This window comes from Melospiza melodia, chromosome 8, assembly GCF_035770615.1.
Source record: "Melospiza melodia melodia isolate bMelMel2 chromosome 8, bMelMel2.pri, whole genome shotgun sequence".
NCBI lineage: Eukaryota > Metazoa > Chordata > Aves > Passeriformes > Passerellidae > Melospiza > Melospiza melodia.
The window spans coordinates 38,399,585-38,419,918 of record NC_086201.1 but is presented as its reverse complement, the minus strand read 5'-3'; the positions used below and the strand labels follow the sequence as shown (position 1 = coordinate 38,419,918).

The 20,334-nt window shown below is 43.0% G+C and overlaps 1 protein-coding gene across 1 annotated transcript in view; it reads left to right on the top strand.

Moving 5' to 3' along the window:
* Positions 1–20,334, top strand: part of IQCA1 (IQ motif containing with AAA domain 1) — a 117,400-nt gene that overhangs the window by 62,882 nt on the left and 34,184 nt on the right. Inside the window, exons 9-12 of the mRNA XM_063161431.1 lie at positions 738–857; positions 4,805–4,880; positions 13,494–13,600; positions 13,781–13,873. Coding sequence (XP_063017501.1) covers positions 738–857; positions 4,805–4,880; positions 13,494–13,600; positions 13,781–13,873 — 396 coding nt within the window. The remainder of the gene's footprint in view (positions 1–737; positions 858–4,804; positions 4,881–13,493; positions 13,601–13,780; positions 13,874–20,334) is intronic.

Sequence of the window (20,334 nt, the reverse complement as noted above, 5' to 3'; positions counted from 1 at the left end):
TCACAGTACTGCCAGTATTAGTGGTCCATTAGTAAACTTCAATGGGTGTGCTGATTTAGACTCATTAGTAAATTATCTTAGAATTCCTCTCAGGGACAAGAAAGCTGCCTAGAAACAACAGAATGGTGGAAGCAGCAAATTTTTCCCTGCCTTTTTCAGATAATAAAGTATAATTGGCCAGGAACTAAAGATATGGGAATTGATGGAGCTGTACCCAGCTATTAGCTGCTTCTTGCTTGCAGGGATAAAGATGCTGAGCTATCCTTGTGTATCTGTCAGGGTTTGTCACAATATCTCCATCCAATCTCCTTCAGCCACTAGAACAATTTCAGTCTTTAGCCATATATTGACATTAGACACACCTCAGGGCAGCCTCTCAAAATCCATCCCTGTAAAAATCAATCTGCCTTACAAACACCGGGACAAATTCATCATCTGGGTCTGAGATAATTCATTATGAATTCATCATCTGGGTCTGTGTCCAGAGGGAACTTTGAGTTGTGTATCATTAGAATATTCTGCTTCTAGACAGCTTCAGGAACTGGTCTTACTCCATAAGAGCCCCCATGATTTGGGACAGAGAAATCAGCCTTTCCCTAATGATAAATTGGGATATTCAGCACCTGTGCTGGAGTTGGGCAGCACAAAAAGGCTTCTCTGGGATGGTCTGGAATTCAGAGAGTGCAGCCTGTTGGATATTGTGTTTTCCCAGTCCCATTCCTCCCTGCCTCTTTCAGGTCGTTGAGGAGCTGGCTATCAAAAAGGCACAGGCAGAGGCACAGAAAAATGAAAAGGACAAGAAGAAAAAAGAAGCCAAGGAACCTGCCTCAGAGAAAAAGCCAGAAGTTGAAAAGCCGGTAAGGAATGAAAGCAGGTTGTGAAGGCTCAGGTGTGGGCAGGGGCTGGAAAGTGACATTAAAGTGGTCACCAGAGCTCCAGGCTCAGGTTCAGGACACCAAGAACTGGCTGAGCTTGGTCTCTCTCAGCCTTCCAATGACCTCAGGGATTCTGGGGAACTTTTTACCTCTCATATTTTAGGAATGGCCACAACTGAGCTCAGTGAGAAGAGCTGAGGACGTGCAGACTGTCAGGGACATCAGTGAGAGCAAAAATCCACTTTGGGGCTTTGAGATCATTGCCAGGGCACAAAGTGGTAACCAAGCATTCCCTGACCCTCTTTCCATAGAAAATCCCAGCTATCCCTGACTGCTCAGTAAATGCCTGACCCTCTTTCCATGGAAAGATGGGCATTGTGTTCTCACCTCGTTTTTTGACATAAGCTGAAGTTGCTACCAAAAAAAGGTGAGAGGAGCCACATCACCCCAAAGAACTGCACCCTCTCAGAGGAGGAGAACCACACAGAAAATAGAGATTATAAACCAGAAAACCCTTCCCAATTTCAGAATATGGTAGAATTTCTACAGCACTCAGATGTACTCAGCATACATCCCCAAAGGTAAATATCACAGAATGGTTTGGGTTGGAGGGAACCTTAGAAAGAATTTAATGGTGCAGAGGAGTTCATCACTGCCACCCCTTGCAAAATTAGGAATTAAAAACCTCAGAGCTTGTGTGGATTTCAAATCAACTTTTAAACCCCATCAGCCATGCATAAATAAAGCCATGCATTTTCCATGTCCTCAGGGTAGGAACTAGTTTTGTTTCAAATGTCAATAGACACCACTTAATGTACAATATACCCCCTGAAATGTTTGAGGTAAAGGGCTGCTTTCACAAAAGACACTTGCAGATTATTTCAGGAGCATCTTCACAGAGCAAACCACCTGTGGAACAGAGCAGTGACCAAAGGGCATCTTCAAAAGCAAGCTGTGCAACAAAAATGGTCAGCTTTTGCTGAAGCAGCGGCTTTTGTTTCTCATTTACCTCCACAGTATAAACAAAAGTTAAAAGAATATATATTTTTTTAATAAGGGTCATTAATCTCTCACTAAATATGTGGAGGAGAAGGGTGAGTTTTCTAGGGCAAATATTACTCTTCACTGCAAGTTTTACACAAATTAATTTGAAGGCCTAACCCTAGAACAAATATATTTCCAAAAAAATGCTTTTCTTGGACAACATCCATTAATCTGGCCAAAGCTCTCACAACATCTAGCCAGGAACCTAAATTACATGAATTTAGGAAGCATCAGTCAATTTAATTGGAAGGTAGATACCTACATGTTAACTTGTAAATGAGCATCTTGAAAATACTATTTGGGGGTTTGGGGTGTTTTGGGTTTTTTTCCTTAAATAAAAATGTAAATGAAAATACAAAAATGTAAATGAAAATACACAGCAGACTGAAGGAGGAATTACATGAAAATTTTTCAAGGTCTTTAAGCCTGATTGCTTAAGTTTGGTAACTAGGAAAGGTTGTGACTGCTCCTGTGCAAACCAAATTTTTAAGTTCTGGTCACACATGTCTTCAGTCAGTCCCTTGTTACTGTGACAAATTTGCTGGGTGACACTGTCACAGCCCTGGTGAAACTCCTGAAACTGGATGGCACCTCACCCATCTGCTTAAAAACCTGACATTCCCAGGATAAAATTGGATTCCTTCTTGGTTTTGCACATTTCTGAAGGTAAGAACCAACAACAGCAGAAATGTCTCGATCCCCTGGCAGCCTCTGCAAGGCTGTTTTGAATTGGGGTGAAATAACAGCGTGGAGCTCTGGGGTTTTATAACTTCATGTCATTCCCATCTCCTCAGCCATCACAACTCTTGTCAAGTAAAATTCTGAGCCATTATATCAGGTTCTCTATGGTTCATTGAGAAACAACAAAGGGAACATTCTCTCCAAGGTTATAGCACTGACAGGGAAAAAAAAAAAGAGTGTCTTAGACCAGTTGAGAAGTATTTGGAAAAGTTCTAACAGCAGGACTCTTATTAAAATAAGTGTAGGCTATAAGTCATAGGGATGCAGGCAGAAAAAAGCTCTGCTCCCAACTTCAGCTCTTAAAGAAAACAAAAGTTGGATCCCAGAAGGAAATTTAAGTATTTCTGAAAAGCCTGATAGCAATCTTTACAAAGAGTATTTGATATCAAAGGAACTTCACTTTTTCTTTTCTCTGCAAGGTGCTGATTTGATTTCCCTAAGGAAAAAAAAACAACCCATGCCTCCATCCCCCCAAAAAATCCCTTTTTCCAAAAGCAGCAGCAGTCTGGGCTGCCTCACCCAGCAACCTGCTGGAGCTTGTCCCACTGAATGGGAGCAAGGCTGTGCTGTGCATCCCTGAATTTCACCCAGAAATGTCAAATGGTGAGGCACATTCCTGTCCCTGGTGAAACCTCTGAGGGAAATCTCCAAAGGAAATGTGCACAGTGAAGCTAATTCAGTTTTCCCTGCTGTCCAGTGGGAATCACCTGGTGTGGAGCTAGCTTTGGAAAGCCTCAGAAATAGATTGAGGCTCTTATTTCTACATTTCTTAATTAATTCAGATTACATTGCCTTAATTCAAACTTATATTGCTGGTTCAAGGGGCCTTAACTCATGTAAAACAGAACAAGCATGGACTCAATCCACTGAAAATCAAAAAATATGTGAACTGGCTTCAAAGGAAATGTTCTTTTTATTATGTTGACTCTTAGGCTGTTAATTGAGGCAAGAGAAAACAGAGCAGCAACTGTCCCTAAGACACAAGAGAGTGGGTTTGATTAAAATCAATTAAATTGACACAATGATATCATTGACATCAGTGTCTAAAACCACTGAAGCAAATAACTAAAACAATTCATAGGCTTATTTATAACAATAAAATGTTGATGTGTCCTGTGGTATTGAGAGGCTAAAAATGAATAACCCATTTTTAGGCTGGTTTGGGGGGAATTGGTTTGTTGGGTTTTTTAATAGTTGACACATTTCCTCTCAGAACATCGTGGTTGAATCATTTTCTATAAAATACCATGGAAAAAATTGTAAAAGAAGGATTCTGCCCACTGCAAATGATCCAAGGATGAACCACACCCTGTGAAACTGGGAATACATTGGAGTAACATTGAGCTCAAATCCTCAAACTTTTTGTTATCCTTTAAATAAAGTTCTAAAACAAAACAGTTCTTGATGTTCAGTCAAGAACCTCCCAAGTCTCTTTCAAATGCATCTATAGGGTAGAAGTGATAAATTCCATTTTCCTGTCCTTCTGGGCCCATACTGGAATTACTGTAATGATACTTTAATTAAAAGCAGATATTTGATAACTCCCATAATGAGGCTGCAGCTGTACCTACAGGTAGCAGATATTTCCCTAATTACAGAGCTAATTTAGGGAGTGTTTAGTTTTAATCATCCCACGAGCTGCTGATATTTTATCTTGCTGATAACAAGTGGTTTGCAGGTTATTTAGCAAAATCCTGATCCTGTTTGGTATAAATCCACATTCACCTGCTCCCAACAGTGATCTAATCTCTCTTTATCAACTGCTACCTTACTCACATCTTGAGACTTATGACTGATACAAGGTGAAGAAACTTTGATAATTTTCTGGGAGGTTTTTCCCTCAGAAATACTGCTTCAATTAAATGAAACTGTTTCAGGAATGTGGCAAAGTATCAACAAAAATGGCATTTAAATGAAATTCCATTTCAATATTGCAAGTCGCCTACCTAAATTACATCTTCAAACAAGCTGGAGTTTAATTCTTGTTTAATTTGGTGACTTCAGCTGATAAAATGACTAGTGGAAAGTATCCCTACCTATGGCAGGGGGTGGAATGGGAACTTTCAGGCCTCTTCCAACCCATTCCATAATTGTGTGAAACAATGCTGTCAGCAATTCCTCTCTTCACTTTCCCCCCAATCTAGGTAGTGGATGAAGGCTGGAAAATGGCTCCAAGCAGTTTCCTTTGGATGCTGGAGGAAGGAAGCTCTCAGTACCAAGGTCAGTAGCAAAAGATAACAATTCCAGCTGGAATGCTCTCCCAGATCAGCTTAATGGCAGTGTCATTCCTATAAGGTCAAGTGGGCAGCTGCCCAAACTATGGAATGTTATAAAAATTAGGATGTTACATTAAAAATGGTGTTTAGGAAGGGAGGCTCTCAGGACCTCAGTTCTTCCAAGGAATCTGTCAAAACCATTGAGCTAATCATGCAGGAAGGGAGATTTCTGTGGGTGAAAGTGGACAAACTCGAAGCAAAGTGCTCCAAAAAGCAAAAAAAAGGCATTTTAGGATTTTCTGAGAGCAACAAGGATGACATCAGAATAGCCAATAATTCAAAAGCAGCAGACTGTAGATGAATTTTCAGCATCAATGTTTTCATAATCCTGTAATTCTACCTGTCCTGTGCCCTCCAAGAGTGAGAACTCAGGGAAGAGTCCATGGATTCCTTCACAGCTGCTCATATTATTTTTAATCATATCTTTGAATAGAAGGAGCATTTTCCCAAGCAGAGGCATGAAACTCTGAATATCCTTGCTTCATGCCAAGTGTGTGAAACTAAAACATAATTCAGACTGAGCTAGGGGTCTGGCTGCTTTTTCACCTGGAGAAAGCCCCAAAAAGCAGGGATTTTTTAATAAAAACCATGAAAGGGCATTTGGTTCTTTTCCAGATCTCTTCTATCCCCTCCTCTACTTTTGATATTTCTGTTTATCTCTTCAACACTTAGTGCTCAGCCTGATCCACACATGAATTAGGAAGTGTTGCACTTGTCTGAAGTGGAAAACGAGGTTATTTTTGCTGTATTTCTGCAGATCCTGTTCTGATACAATGTGGAAAAATATCTTTTCTGCTCTCCACTCTTCAGAGCTAGTGCCTTGCTCAAATCCCTCATATGAAAAGTCTCCATTATTCCCTCCTGCTGACAAATTACTGGTGTCAAGTTTTCTGCCTGGTTTCAGCTGGCTGGAGAGAAAGAAGTGAACTTAAACTTGCTAAATGTGCATCAGTAGTTTGGCCTGACCTCTGACTCGTAACAATTAGGATTTTCTTACACCTTATAAATCACAGAGCAGCTTTCTGGCTAAAAAAAAGGAGCTTTGCAACCCATCTGCTCTCAGCTAGCACGTCAGAACCCTGCTGAAGGCAGCAGGAGCTTTAGATAAGCATCAAATCCATCCAAACTCCTTTCCTGAGCTGGCCAAGCATGAAATGGCACCTGGAAGTCCAAGGCAGCCTTGGCAAGAGTGGGGCTTCCAGCCAGGCAGTGCCCAGGGCAGGGCAGGAGGGGTTTGCCTTGGAGGGAACATGCCTGGCTGTGAGCTCAGCTCAGCTGTGGCTTCCAGAGTTGTCAGAACCCAGGGCATCCCTCTGGCTGCCCTGCAGGACTCCAGACCCTGGCAGGGGCTCAGAGACCTTGGCACAGAGTCACAAACATCTGTGCCTTCGATTTAGCCCATGGAAACAATGACCAACCTTGTGTGAGGAGTTACAAACCACAAGGGTTTGAGTAGAATGATAGTGGATTTATCACAGGGTGAAAAAGGAGAATTTTGGGGATTTAGAATGGGAGTTCAAGAGGCAAGATGGAGGAATCTGGGCATGTCCTGCCCTTCTTCTCCTTCTTCTTGTCCTCCATCTTCTGCTGTGATGGTGACACTTTTCAATGGGTTTAGAGTAGAGGCAGACTGTCTAACATAGGTGATAGCTATTGGAATCTCTGCTGGTCAGAGTGACCCCAAGATGTGTCAGAAAGTCTCTTTTCCCAGCCTGGCTGTGGAAGGAGGAGTCAGGACCCTTCTGTTATCTTCTCAAGGTTGCTTATTTTTTCTTACCTATAAAATTCTTTCTCCTGGCCTGCTGAGGTCCATTCAGCAGGTCAGAGAGAGGCACACTGACCACCCTCAGGGCAGTGTTATCTTTTTATAATAAAAACTATGTGTACATTATTTACCACAACTTACCAATACCTATCACCTATGTTAGACAGTGAGCTTCTACCTTAAACCAATCCAAAAGTGCCAACATCACCCAGAAGATGGAGGCCAAGAAGAAGAAGGACAGGGCACGCCAAAATTCCTCCATCTTGGGACCCTGAGCCCTCATTCTAAAACCCCAAAAATCTATTTTTCACCCCATGAGAAACAATTATTCTACTGAATAATTGTAATTCCTCGTATAAAGGTGGTAATTTGCTCCATGGGTCAAAATCAAAGGCACAGGTGTCCTGGGCTCTGTGGCAAGGTCTCTGAGCCCCCTGGCAGGGGCTGGAGCCATCCAGGACAGCCAGAGGGATGTCCTGGGTTCCAACAGGTAGGTATTGGAAAATTATGGTAAATAAAATACACATGGTTCTTGGTATAAAAAGCTAACACCACCCCAAGGGTGGTCACTGTGCCACAATCTGACCTGTTGGACAGATCTCAGCAGGTCAGAGAAAGGAGTAGATAAGGAAAATTAAACAACCTTGAGAAGCAGAGCTGAGGAGCCTCAACTTCTTCTTTGGTCGTGGGGCTGGGAAAAAAAGAGACTTTGTAATACCTCAGGGGTCATTTCAACCACAGAAACCTGAGAGGAGTGAGGAATAAAAACACCACAGTGGGGACTTTGACAGCAGTGGAGACTCCCAAATTTCACAACTATTCTCTATGAGAAGCCAGGGGGTTAGAAGGGGATGGGGGAATCTGAACACCAGGACACCTGCTCTGAGCCCTGCACACACAGAACTTTGGGGGTTATCCCACGGTGTGAGTGCCTCTGTGATTCCCAAACACAGAACTTTGGGGGTTATCCCACAGTGTGAGTGCCTCTGTGATTCCCAAACACAGAACTTTGGGGGTTATCCCCACGGTGTGAGTGCCTCTGTGATTCCCAAACACAGAACTTTGGGGGTTATCCCCACAGTGTGAGTGCCTCTGTGGCTCCCATTCCCAAACACAGAACTTTGGGGGGTTATCCCCACGGTGTGAGTGCCTCTGTGATTCCCATTCCCAAACAGAGAACTTTGGGGGTTATCCCACGGTGTGAGTGCCTCTGTGATTCCCAAACACAGAACTTTGGGGGTTATCCCCACAGTGTGAGTGCCTCTGTGGCTCCCATTCCCAAACACAGAACTTTGGGGGTTATCCCCACGGTGTGAGTGCCTCTGTGATTCCCATTCCCAAACACAGAACTTTGGGGGTTATCCCACAGTGTGAGTGCCTCTGTGATTCCCAAACACAGAACTTTGGGGGTTATCCCACAGTGTGAGTGCCTCTGTGATTCCCAAACACAGAACTTTGGGGGTTATCCCACAGTGTGAGTGCCTCTGTGATTCCCATTCCCAAACACAGAACTTTGGGGGTTATCCCCACGGTGTGAGTGCCTCTGTGATTCCCATTCCCAAACACAGAACTTTGGGGGTTATCCCACGGTGTGAGTGCCTCTGTGATTCCCAAACACAGAACTTTGGGGGTTATCCCACGGTGTGAGTGCCTCTGTGATTCCCAAACACAGAACTTTGGGGGTTATCCCCACAGTGTGAGTGCCTCTGTGGCTCCCATTCCCAAACACAGAACTTTGGGGGTTATCCCCACAGTGTGAGTGCCTCTGTGGCTCCCATTCCCAAACACAGAACTTTGGGGGTTATCCCCACAGTGTGAGTGCCTCTGTGATTCCCAAACACAGAACTTTGGGGGTTATCCCACGGTGTGAGTGCCTCTGTGATTCCCATTCCCAAACACAGAACTTTGGGGGTTATCCCACAGTGTGAGTGCCTCTGTGATTCCCAAACACAGAACTTTGGGGGTTATCCCACAGTGTGAGTGCCTCTGTGATTCCCAAACACAGAACTTTGGGGGTTATCCCCACGGTGTGAGTGCCTCTGTGATTCCCATTCCCAAACACAGAACTTTGGGGGTTATCCCCACGGTGTGAGTGCCTCTGTGATTCCCAAACACAGAACTCTGGGGGTTATCCCCACAGTGTGAGTGCCTCTGTGATTCCCATTCCCAAACACAGAACTTTGGGGGTTATCCCACGGTGTGAGTGCCTCTGTGATTCCCATTCCCAAACACAGAACTTTGGGGGTTATCCCCACAGTGTGAGTGCCTCTGTGGCTCCCATTCCCAAACACAGAACTTTGGGGGGTTATCCCACACTGTGAGTGCCTCTGTGGCTCCCATTCCCAAACACAGAACTTTGGGGGTTATCCCCACGGTGTGAGTGCCTCTGTGATTCCCATTCCCAAACACAGAACTTTGGGGGTTATCCCACGGTGTGAGTGCCTCTGTGATTCCCAAACACAGAACTTTGGGGGTTATCCCACAGTGTGAGTGCCTCTGTGGCTCCCATTTCCCAGTTCCACACCCCACACCTCCAGCCCATCCTGCTGGGGCTGCCAGCTGCTCCCCAGCTCTGAAGGCACATGAGAAGGAGCCCTTTTCTGCAGAGAGCACAAGCAGGAGCCCTCAGAGTGGAAAAGCTCTCTTGCAGGCTTCAAAGGATACCTGCAGCTCTGCCTTAGGCACAGGAGGAGTCTGTGGCTGTGCAGTTCAACTTGAGGTGCAGATATTTTTTCCTCCTTTTCTCCTGGTGAACCTGGTCTGTTTGACACCACACTTATTTTTAGTAATTAGCTGGTTTAGCTTTTTAGTAATTAGCTGGTTTGGGCTTTTCATTGCAGGGCACTCACACAATACCACCTGGGGGTTGTCCAAAGTGATTTCATTTTTAATTTGACTATGGATCCTTTTAATCAAATTCTTTCATCAGAATGAAATCTACAACAACATCCACCCAGAACACCACAGACTCTTGTATTTTTAGTTTTTAGGCTGCTTTCCTCTCAGTAGCAGAATTATGCAGGAAAAAATAGGTCTGAGTTTGGACTTTCTACTGAGAACTTTTTTCCCCTAATCTTATACAGAAATAGGTCACTTGCTATCAGCATTGGCACAGAAGTTCAGATTTGTTAGTGCAGAAACCTTGAAGACATGATTGAAGCAACAGAGCCTGATTAAGAAATGTTTGTATCAGGACTAATTCAAAGCTCCTGTTTGTATCAGGAGTAATTCAAAGTGTGTCTAAAGTTCACCTAAATGACAGCTGACCAAACAACAAACATCTTTGTTTTGTCACAGTCCCCAACACTTCATTTGAAGAAAGTGTTTTCATCCCATGAAATTGGTGCTTTATACCTAGCTTTCTTAAATATTTTTTTTAATTTAGATCAGTTTTGACAAAAATCTAAACATTTCACTCTGTTTTTAACTCTTCTACCAAGCTAGAGCTGCTGCCTAAACGTCATTGGAAGCCCTTTATCCTCCTAGGCTATACCTGGCCATTTTTCTAGGGGCTAAACTCCACTTGCCAAGCCCTAAAACATTTATTTTGAATGATGTGGTTGGAAACAGCCTCTTTGTGTGGCATCTCCTGTCACACTGGAATAGCCAGAGTTTACAGGGGGCAGATGTAAGGCTGAGCCTTTTCCTCCCTCTGTATTTTTGCAGTGTATTTTTGCAATGTGAGGCAACAATGTGCTATTTCCCCCATTTTACAGATTATATTTATGACTTGCTCTGTATCACAGAGGATATTTGAGTTCAAATACTCCATGGTGTGCCCAAATATTCCTTGAAGGTGTGGTGATACTCTGTATTTTTAACCAGCCTTCAAAAGATTCAAATCCTTTTGCCAGGAGGTTCAAAGTGGCCATTTCAAGAGAAGCTTCATGATTCAAATAAATATTTTAGAATTGTTATTAACAGGCTGTTCTGTGAAATTCGGGGATATTGGAGTTCCCTACTGGCCTGCAGGGCTGGGATGCAGATTTAGAAGTGCTCTGGGCTGCCTTTGAGCCCTGAGCCAGCTCTGCATATAAAACAATCCCAAAATAAGCATACACTATTTTAGAAAAGGTGACATCAATTTCACTGCACACACACAGGCACAGAAATAGCTCCTGGAGCTGGCTGACCCTGCCTGTAACAAAATACCAGACTCTGCTGACCAGCCAGTGAAAACATAACATCCTTAGCCTCCTGACCCTCCTTTAAAATTAACTTTGAAACATTTTGTTGATCTATAAAAGAATAACAGAGCATCTAGCACCTATGAGTTATTGATCTCTCTACTAAAATTAGGCCCCTCTAACCCAGTGGTTAATATAACACTGAGATAACTCATTGCCAGGTAATCCCAGGGTCTGGGGGGACCCTCCCTGCTTTGCCTGCAGTGGGTATTAACCACTAATCAATCTACAAAATGACAATAAACAATTATGGAAAAAAAAAAAACAGAATAGAAAAACCTACAGATCCCTCTATGAAAAATAAATCTCCAAAGCCTGGTACTCCTGTGAAAACATAGCACTGGCAACCTGCTGACCCAGTCAGGAAAGTGTTTAAAAATTCACATAACTCCTATGTAATGTCCCCTTTCCCCAAGGCTGGAATTCCAGGCTGGAGGAGCTACCTCATAACTTGGGCAAATCAGCTTTTCCTGCTGCAATATTACATGCCATCTGTCATGCCCTCTGATGACCCACAAGTAATTTAAAGAAATTAAATGTCTGTACTTTGGAGTTTCTTCCATTAACAAAATCTCCCCTGTCCTCCTCCATCCCCACCATTCTCAGTGCTGAAATTAAGATTACTCACCTGCAAGAATTAATCCCTCTATGAACTTTGTAAAACTCCAAATCCTCTGCCTGGAACTGGGCCCTGAAAAATTTTTGGGGGGGATGGAAAGAGCAGCCGGTCTTGGATTAATTAAAACTTGGATGTTAAAACCCTTCTGAATTTGCACAGTGCCTTCAGCAGGCCAGGGCTGCAGGGGAGAATATCAAATATAATATCTGTACAAATAGAATGTCTGTACAAATAGAATATCTGTACAAAACTGATTCATACAGGAGCCAACATCTGAAAGTGGAAAACTGTCATTTCAAATCATCAGGAAATTGAATTAGCACACAGCTGGAGATTAGCTGTCATTTAGGAAGATACAATCAGGGCTTGAAAGGCAAGATATGAATTGTCTTCCTTCAAATTATCTCAAGGAGTGTAGGAAAAAAGGTGTTTCCATTAAAACCAGCACTTAGAGAACTCAGATATGCACTGAGCTCGTCAGACTTCATTTAGTTTTCTTTCTAAAGAGCAAATTGCAGTTTGCCTCAACAAAAATAATGAGCTGCACCTCAGGATCATTAGGTACTTTATCATAAACAGCTTTTTTTCATCCCCAGTTCCACAAATTCACTGTGACTGGGTGTTAGGTCTCCTTGTTACTTCTCCTTTGCACAGCACTTTAAAACAGAGGGGCTGGATCAGGTGGGTCTTGTCTCTTTTGGGCTTAACTGCCTTTTGACTTCCAAATTGAGCTTAGAATCTCCTTAAAAAGTGAAGTTTCTGTGTGGCCTTGCATCCCTTGTGGTCAGCTGCAGGTTATTGCTCTGTCACCCTCACTGTCCCCTCCTCTCTCCCACCTCCAGGTGCTCAGTGCTGGTTTTATTCCCATTCCAGTGCCCCTATTCCCATATTTCAGCCTCCTGGGAATGACTACAAAGGGCAGCTCCACAGGTTGCAGCAGCTCTAGCTGAGCCATGGGGAGAAATTTGTGGGTTGAATTAAAAAAAATAGGGAAAATCAAAAAAAAAAAGGGATATTTGTGTGTTGAATTAACCCCCTTCCTTTGGTCCCCAAGCCAAGTGACACTGGTGGAGAACACATCCTTCAGGGCAGGAGCCACCTCTGTGCCTTCTTCATGGAAAAGATTGAAGCCTTGTGCTGTGAAATGAAATGAAATAAATAAATTTTTAAAAATAAAATAAAATAAAATAAAATAAAATAAAATAAAATAAAATAAAATAAAATAAAATAAAATAAAATAAAATAAAATAAAATAATGCCAAAATCAGGCACGGGACAGGGTTCATGGAGATTGAGCACTCTCCAGGCTCTCAGCTTCACAGCCTCACTATCCCAAAATCCTCCTGAATTCTGATCCCATTCTGCAAGCCAAGGCAAAAGCAGAAATCCCTTAACCTCAAGATTTGCAGATCCTAACACAACAGGGTGTTGTGGGGTTGTGAGGGTCCCCAGGACGAGGTGAGAGATGAGAATTTGACTCCAGATTCTTAGAAGGCTGATATGATATGATATGATATATGATATGATTTATATCATATCATATCATAAGAAATGCTATACTAAAACTATACTAAAGAAAGAGAAAGGAGACATCAGAAGGGTGGACAAGAATGAATAATAAAATCCCCTGATGACTCAGAGAGTCTGACACAGCTGGACTGGGATTGGTCATTAATTAAAAGCAATTCATATATTTGGATAAACAATCTCCAGGCCACATTCCAGAAGAGCAAAACATGGAGAAGCTGAAGCTTCCCAGATTCTCAGGAGAAAAATCCCGACAAAGGGACTTTTCAGAAAATCTCATGGTGACAACAGGTCTCTGAACTTGGTGAGGGTCCCTAGAGCCTGCTGCTTTCCTGCAGCTCATCATTTAATAAAAGCTGCCTACAACCACCCTTTCTTTTGCCTCCAGAAACAGTTGGAGAAACCAACCAATGCCTTCTGTAATTTCTCCCCCTTTTTTTTCTTTCTTTTGGCTAACAGTCTTTTGGGAGAACAGAGATAACAAAGCAGATTTTCTCCAGGATCATGACCCAGAGCTGATCAGAGCAGGGGAACGGGGAGAAGTGGAGGAGGAGATCAGAGTGCAGGTGAGCTTATAATAGCAGGAGGACACTGCTCACGTGCATTACCTGGGGAGATTTTTCTCCAGCTGCAAGAACTGGCCCTGGCACAGCCCTTCCCTCCCTGCAGAGTCCCTGCTGCCTGTTCTGTGCTTGTTCAGCTGAACAGAAAGCTGAGGAAGGTCCCTCTGTGTCTGTCTTGGGCAGGTTGATGAAGTGATGCAGGAGAAGCTGCTGAGAGTCAAAGAGGCTGTGGATGGAGAGACAGGTCCAGGTCAGGTCAAAGCTGTCAAAGAGAAGGTAAGAGCAGCAAGGTGGGGAATTGAGGGGCAGCCTCAATTCCATCAGTGCAAACCTCAGGGACAATCATCAAAATGTCCCCCATAACATTTACTGAATCTCACGTCAGGAACATCTGAAAATCTCTTCACCTGTGGCTATTTCCAGGGCCTTCTCCATTAGCTTTTGCTCTTTAACTTGTATAAATATTTCTTAGGGCAAGTTGAGCCGTTCCAGAGATAAATCACTACAAGGTATTTCAGATTTTCACCTTCCTGAAATCCTTGGATACAGTCAAACAGCAAAATGGAAGCAATCCCTCTCTTTAGCCTGACCAGTTCAGATTTATAGTTTTCCAAGGAAAACAGGGATCTGGAGGCCAGTGAGTTTTCCAGCTGCTGGCTGTTTTCCTCCTGAATAAGACTGGTTATTATGTTTCAGAGCCATACACCCAAAAAAATTCCCTCTGAATGTTTTGATGTAACCTTTCATTTGTCTGTAACACCACATAGATCACACACAGTCAGGTACTCATTATGTTACTACATCCTCTGGAAGGGTTTGGGAATTTGCAATTAAGCCAAGTTTATTTAGGCATAAAAAATAGGTTAAACCCTCCCCAAAACACAGCACATGTCATGTTCACATCTAGTTTTACAGCATTATCATATGAAGAATTCCACAGCTTGTGGTTCCCTAAAATTCCTTACCAAAGCATTTAAATGAGAGATCATGTCAGTGCAAAATCACTCAAAGCTTACAGCCCACCACTCAATCAGCAGATCCACTTAAAACCCTCGGGGCAAATAGCCAGCCCTAATCTCATGCTGTATTTCATTTCTGTAATACCTTTTAGCATGCAAATACTTGCTGTTGCTCTACTTCTACTCAAATTATCTTTAAAAATGCTCTTTCACCTGACAAACCTCCAGGGACTATCTAATAAGAAAAGACTGGGGCAGCTCTGAAAGCTGATCCCAACTGGATTCCTAAATCTGCTTCAAAAATAGGGGGGGGCTTAAGACAGACAGACGAAATATTGCAACAATCTCCCCCAAGTTTTCATGGGCAGCCACATTTAGATCAGCTGGTCAGTGCCCTGCTGCAAAATGTCCCACTGGAATTACAGAGCTTTATCTTAGGGCTGGGTTGGGTTTGTTTTTTCCCTTCAGTGTACTGTTGGAATAGCTTAGGGTGGAGGGAGATTATTTAACTTTTATCTTCCCAAGTTGTGCCAGTAGCCTGAGAGAACGAGGCAGGGAAAGAAGCACTAATTAAATAATAGAAATTCCTTAAAGATTTCATCTAAAATAACCCCACCCAAGCCAAAACAGTTCTATTTGAGGGATGGGGAACCAAAGGAAAGGTGCAGTTTAAGTCAAAACACATCTTGCCTGTGCAAAACCATTTAAAATGTCCATTCAGCATTGGCAAAGGCTTTTTCCAATTAGTGTTTGCATAAATATCTCAGCCATAAACCAAACCAGTGCATACCTGTGCACACAGACTGCAGATCTGCTTCAGGATAACCTGCTCTAGATAATAAGAATAATACGAGCTGGAAAGTTTTGGAAATAGCTCATTAATTTATTATTCAGCAAAAAAAAAAAAAACTCAAGTTTTTCAAGCAACATTTGAAGTTCCATATGTCTCCCCTCAGCTATGCAGCACAAAATAACAGGTTCAGGTTCTCATCGTAGCCAGGAGTGTGGCTGAGATCAGTGTGAAACATCCCCCTGCCAAAAAACAAAGGGGATATTCTGCATTCTCAGGAGAATTCAACATTCTTCAGAGGAATCAGACCTTCTCCTGCACTCTGGCAGTGGGCAAGGGGCAATGAAAGGGGAATTTCTTCAGGAGAGCTTTTACAGGTGGAATTTTGTGTCTAGAGACCATTATCCCAAATTCCTGATGCCACATTTGGCCATTCCCTCTGTTTTAGGGAGGGATTTCTTCTGCTCTCTTTGTCAGGGAATAATCCCTACCAGAGCTTCTGTGCCTTCCCAAGCCTTAAGATGAGTAGTTCTCAACTCAGAAAATTTCTGTCAAATCCATATTAAAACCAAAAAAGTCTGCCTGACCCACAAGAACCAATCTGAGTTTTAAAATCCCTTTTGTGGGGAATACAGCAAGGAACTGCAATCTGAAGGGAAATTTCAGTGTTCCAGACATCTCAGGTCTTAGATTTAAGAAAAACAAGATATAACATCTTCAGGCCTATCCAGAGCCACTCCTTTGTTTCCATGAGCTCTTTATCACTGATTCCCAAACCTTCACACACCACTTACTGCTAAAAGCTGACTCTTAGCCCTACCAAGAGCTGCTCTTAGAGCTCCTGAAGATAAGAGGAGTTTCTTTGTAGTGTCTTCCTTTACCAAAATACCCCATCCTCCTCCATCCCCACCATTCTCAGTGCTGAAATTAAGATTACTCACCTGCAAGAGCTATTCTCTCTATAAACTTTGTAAAACTACAAATCCTTCATTTGGCAGCTGTGTGGAAGAACAAACTTGGGTGAAAAAAATTGTTCTTCTCATGACGAGTGGGTCTCTAGAGCAGCAGACTGATGTGGAAATAGCAAAATTAATTAGATTGCAGCTAATAGTCAATAAAGCACAGTGCTGTTACTGGAGTCACAGATCCTGTGTGTGGTGGTGTCCACAGGGGTCCCAGGATGAGGGAAGTGATGAGAATCTTGACTCCATGTTTCAGAAGGATGATTTATTATTTTATGATATATATTACATTAAAACTATACTAAAAGAATATTAGAAAGGATTTCATCAGAAGGCTAGCAAAGAAAGGAATGGAATGATGATAAAATCTTGTGACTGACCAGAGTCCCAACACAGCTGGACTGTGACTGGTCATCAAGTAGAAACAACTCACATGGACCAATCACAGATCCACCTGTTGCATTCCACAGCAGCAGATAATTGTTGTTTTTCTTTTCCTCTGAGGCTTCTCAGGAGAAAAAAATCCTGTCAAAAAAGATTTTTCATAAAATATGTCTGTGAGACCTGTGCCTGTTTCCAAGCTGGAAGCTTCCCACCCCCAGGGATGGAGCAGAGTGCCCTGTTTGAGACACACTTTGCTTTCCTCTGATTCTTCCAGACAGCCCCTGGTCCCGTGACTGTCATTGGAAAGGGGATGGGGACACAACAGGAACAGAGGAACTGGGTCAGCTCTGCTGTAAACTGCATTTTCCTTCTCTTGGCACAGTGGCAAGCCAGCATCACCAGCTGGGACTGGGAGCACTGGGACAGGCCAGGCTGAGGAAGGGCTGGCAGGGAGATGTCCTGTGAGGGAGGAACATGGCAGGCTCTGATCTGGAAGTTACATTTAAGAGCTTATCAGAGCTCTTTCTCCCAAGCCCATTGTGCTGCTGTTCCTGCTCTGCTCCCCCAGGGATTTATTGCTGATCCCCACTGCAGGTAAAGCAATGCATTGGAAATGAACACACCCACACAGACACAAAGGCATGGCCAGAATTCAGGGGAAAAAAAAAGAAAAAAAGACACAGAAAACCCAGGAAAAGGGGACATGAGAAGCTAAGTGTGGATAACTTGCTTCTGGGCTAGGCCTCAACACAGCTTTGGAGGTTCCTTTTTGGTGAAACTGGGCAGAAGCAAGAAAACCACAAGTGGCTGCGACAGAAATACTGACAAGAGGTATAAATATATCTGTAAATATAACTATATCAATATATATATAAATATAAATAATTATAAAAGATAAATATTATCTTTTTATATATTGATATATTATAATTATTATAAAATTAAATCAATATATAATTATATACCATTATAATATAAATGTATATATGTGTATAAATATGAATTTATATATAAATACATATTATATGAATATTATATATTTATAGCTAAATAGATATAGATAGATAGAGATAGAGATAGAGATAGAGATAGAGATATAGAGATATAGATAGAGATATAGATATAGATGATATAGATATAGATGGAGGCCAAGAGAGAAGCTGGGTGAGAACTGAAGAAAGGCTGGGTTTGAAGGCTCTGATTCCCAAGCCCTGCTGGATTTCCTGTAACTGCTGCACCCAGAGCCCTCAGCCAGCTGTAGGAGCTGTCCCCTCTTTGGATCCTAAATCCAGCAGGGAAGGCAGAGCAGAGTGCCTCATTCAGCAAGTTAATGAATCAGTGGGAGCATCTTTGTCTGAGCATTTTGCAGTGTCAGAAGCTGCTTGTTTTATCTCAGCACTGCCAGAACGGACTTCTCAACCCGGGCCCAGTGCAAAGCTTCACTTGCTCAACCTCCCATCTTAAACATCTCACATGATGCAAGGAATCCCCTAAAAAACTGCATCAGCTGCTGCTGTTTCCCTTAAGCCACAGGAGCACTTCCCTCCGGTCCCTGTTCCCCAAGGGAACCTACAAGAACGACAGAGAGGGACTTGTTACAACAAGGGACAAGTTTTACTCTGATATTTTCTGAAAAATCCTCTTTGCCCAGGATTTTCTCCTGGGAAGCTGAGAAGCCTCAGAGAGGAATCAATGAAACTCCAGTAATTATCTGACTGCTGCTCCTGCATTTGCTGCTTTGGAATGTGGCTTGGACATTGTTTACCAACAGGTGAATGTTTGATTGGTTCCATGTGAATTGTTATTAATTAATGACCAATCACTGTCAGCTGTGTTGAGGCTCTGAGGAGTCAGACACCAATTTTTATTATTTCGTTCTTGTTAAGCTTTCTCTTTCTTTAGTACAGTTTTAGTATAGCATTCTTTAATATAATATCATAAAATAATAACTCAGCCTTCTGAGAACATGGAGCCAGATTCTCATCTCTCACCTCCTCCTGGGAACCTCACAAACACCACAGACAAGGAGGAATGGCTTCCAACTGAGAGTGGGTTTAGATGGGATATTGGGAAGGAATTCCTCCCTGTGAGGGTGGGCAGGCCCTGCAGAGGTTACCCAGAACAGCTGTGGCAGCCCTGGATCCCTGGCAGTGCCCAAGGGCAGGCTGGATGAGGCTTGGAGCACCCTGGGATGGTGGAAGGTGTCCCTGCCCATGGCAGGGGTGGAACTGGGTGATTTTCCAAACCAGCCATGCCATGATTCCTGTGGTGGCCATAGCTGCAGCCAGGACTATGAGATCACAGCCAAAAGGTGTCACAGATCCTCCAGTTTCATCCATTCCCCTCAGGGACACATTTGGACAGCCTCTCCCTCCTGCTGCCACCCCAGCAGCAGCCAGGGCTCTGGAATTGGGTCTGGAATCAGGCTCTTGTCTGCTCCAGCCCCTGAGCTGCCCAAAACGTTTTGCTGGGTGGGAGAAGGCACCCCCTGGGCACAGGACAGAGCCCAGTGTCCCTGGCAGCTGGCACCTGGTGCAGCTCACCCTGTGGGGTCAGCAAAGCAGGCAATCACCCAGGCAGGGCATGGTGCACAGGAGCTCAGCTGGCACTTGAGGCAGAGCAGCCAGAGATTTCCATTCTAAATGAGCAGCGTGTTCACATCCATTAAACATTATCATTTCCTAAATAAAAGCAGTTCCCAGCAAGACATTTTGGAGACAAGCCATTGTCTACGATTCATATTTGCTCTTATCACATCTCAGCCTGTGCCAAATTCCCCACAAGTGCTGTTGTTAATTAGGAAAACACATTTTTCCTCCACACAGTTCATTTTTGTTTTGCTCTGGAGTTACTTTATTGGTGAAGCTGCCTTGAGGACAACACCAGTTGGCCAATAAATTCAACATATGCTTCATGTCTTTACATAGGTTGAAACGAGCTTTTCTTCCCAGTCAGACACAAATATATGTAATTTCTGGCTTGTTGGAAGAGAAGTTAAAAAGACAAAACAGGAGGAACAGCAAAAATAAACCAGTGACAGCCTCAATATTTCCACAGTTGTTAAAACAGCATGGCGTGTGCTTTCTTCTTCCCATTCCTTTTCTTCAAAACAAAATCCCCCTGGCACATTTGGATGAATATTTGCTGCCAAACTTATTTATGTAAAGAAACCCAAGGTTTAGTTCTCCAAATACAGACTTGTTTGCTTTATCCTAACCCAAACCATCTCCTTTTCTCAGTAGCTGATCCATGTGGTGCTGGACTTAAGCTGCATTTTCATCTGCATTATCTTTGTGGCATCACAAACAGGAACAGGTGATTGAACCACAGGTTCCTCACATTGTGTCTATCTTGAAAAACCTGAAATTGATGTATTCCTGAAGGCTGCTGATCCATTCTGTGAAAAAGCCCAGCATTTTCCAGATAATTGGATAGGATTTTTTTCAAACTCAACAGCACAGCCTCCAGAGCTCTGCAGAAGTATTCACTCTTATAAAAAAGGCAAAGTAAATGACTGTATTCCCAGGAAAGTGAACATAAACTTTTGGAAAGAATAAGCTGTCTTGTTCAACTAAGCATTTAAGCACGTGCTTAAATTTAAGCTGTTGGAGAAATCCCCTGGTGCCCCAAGGTTTCTGTGTA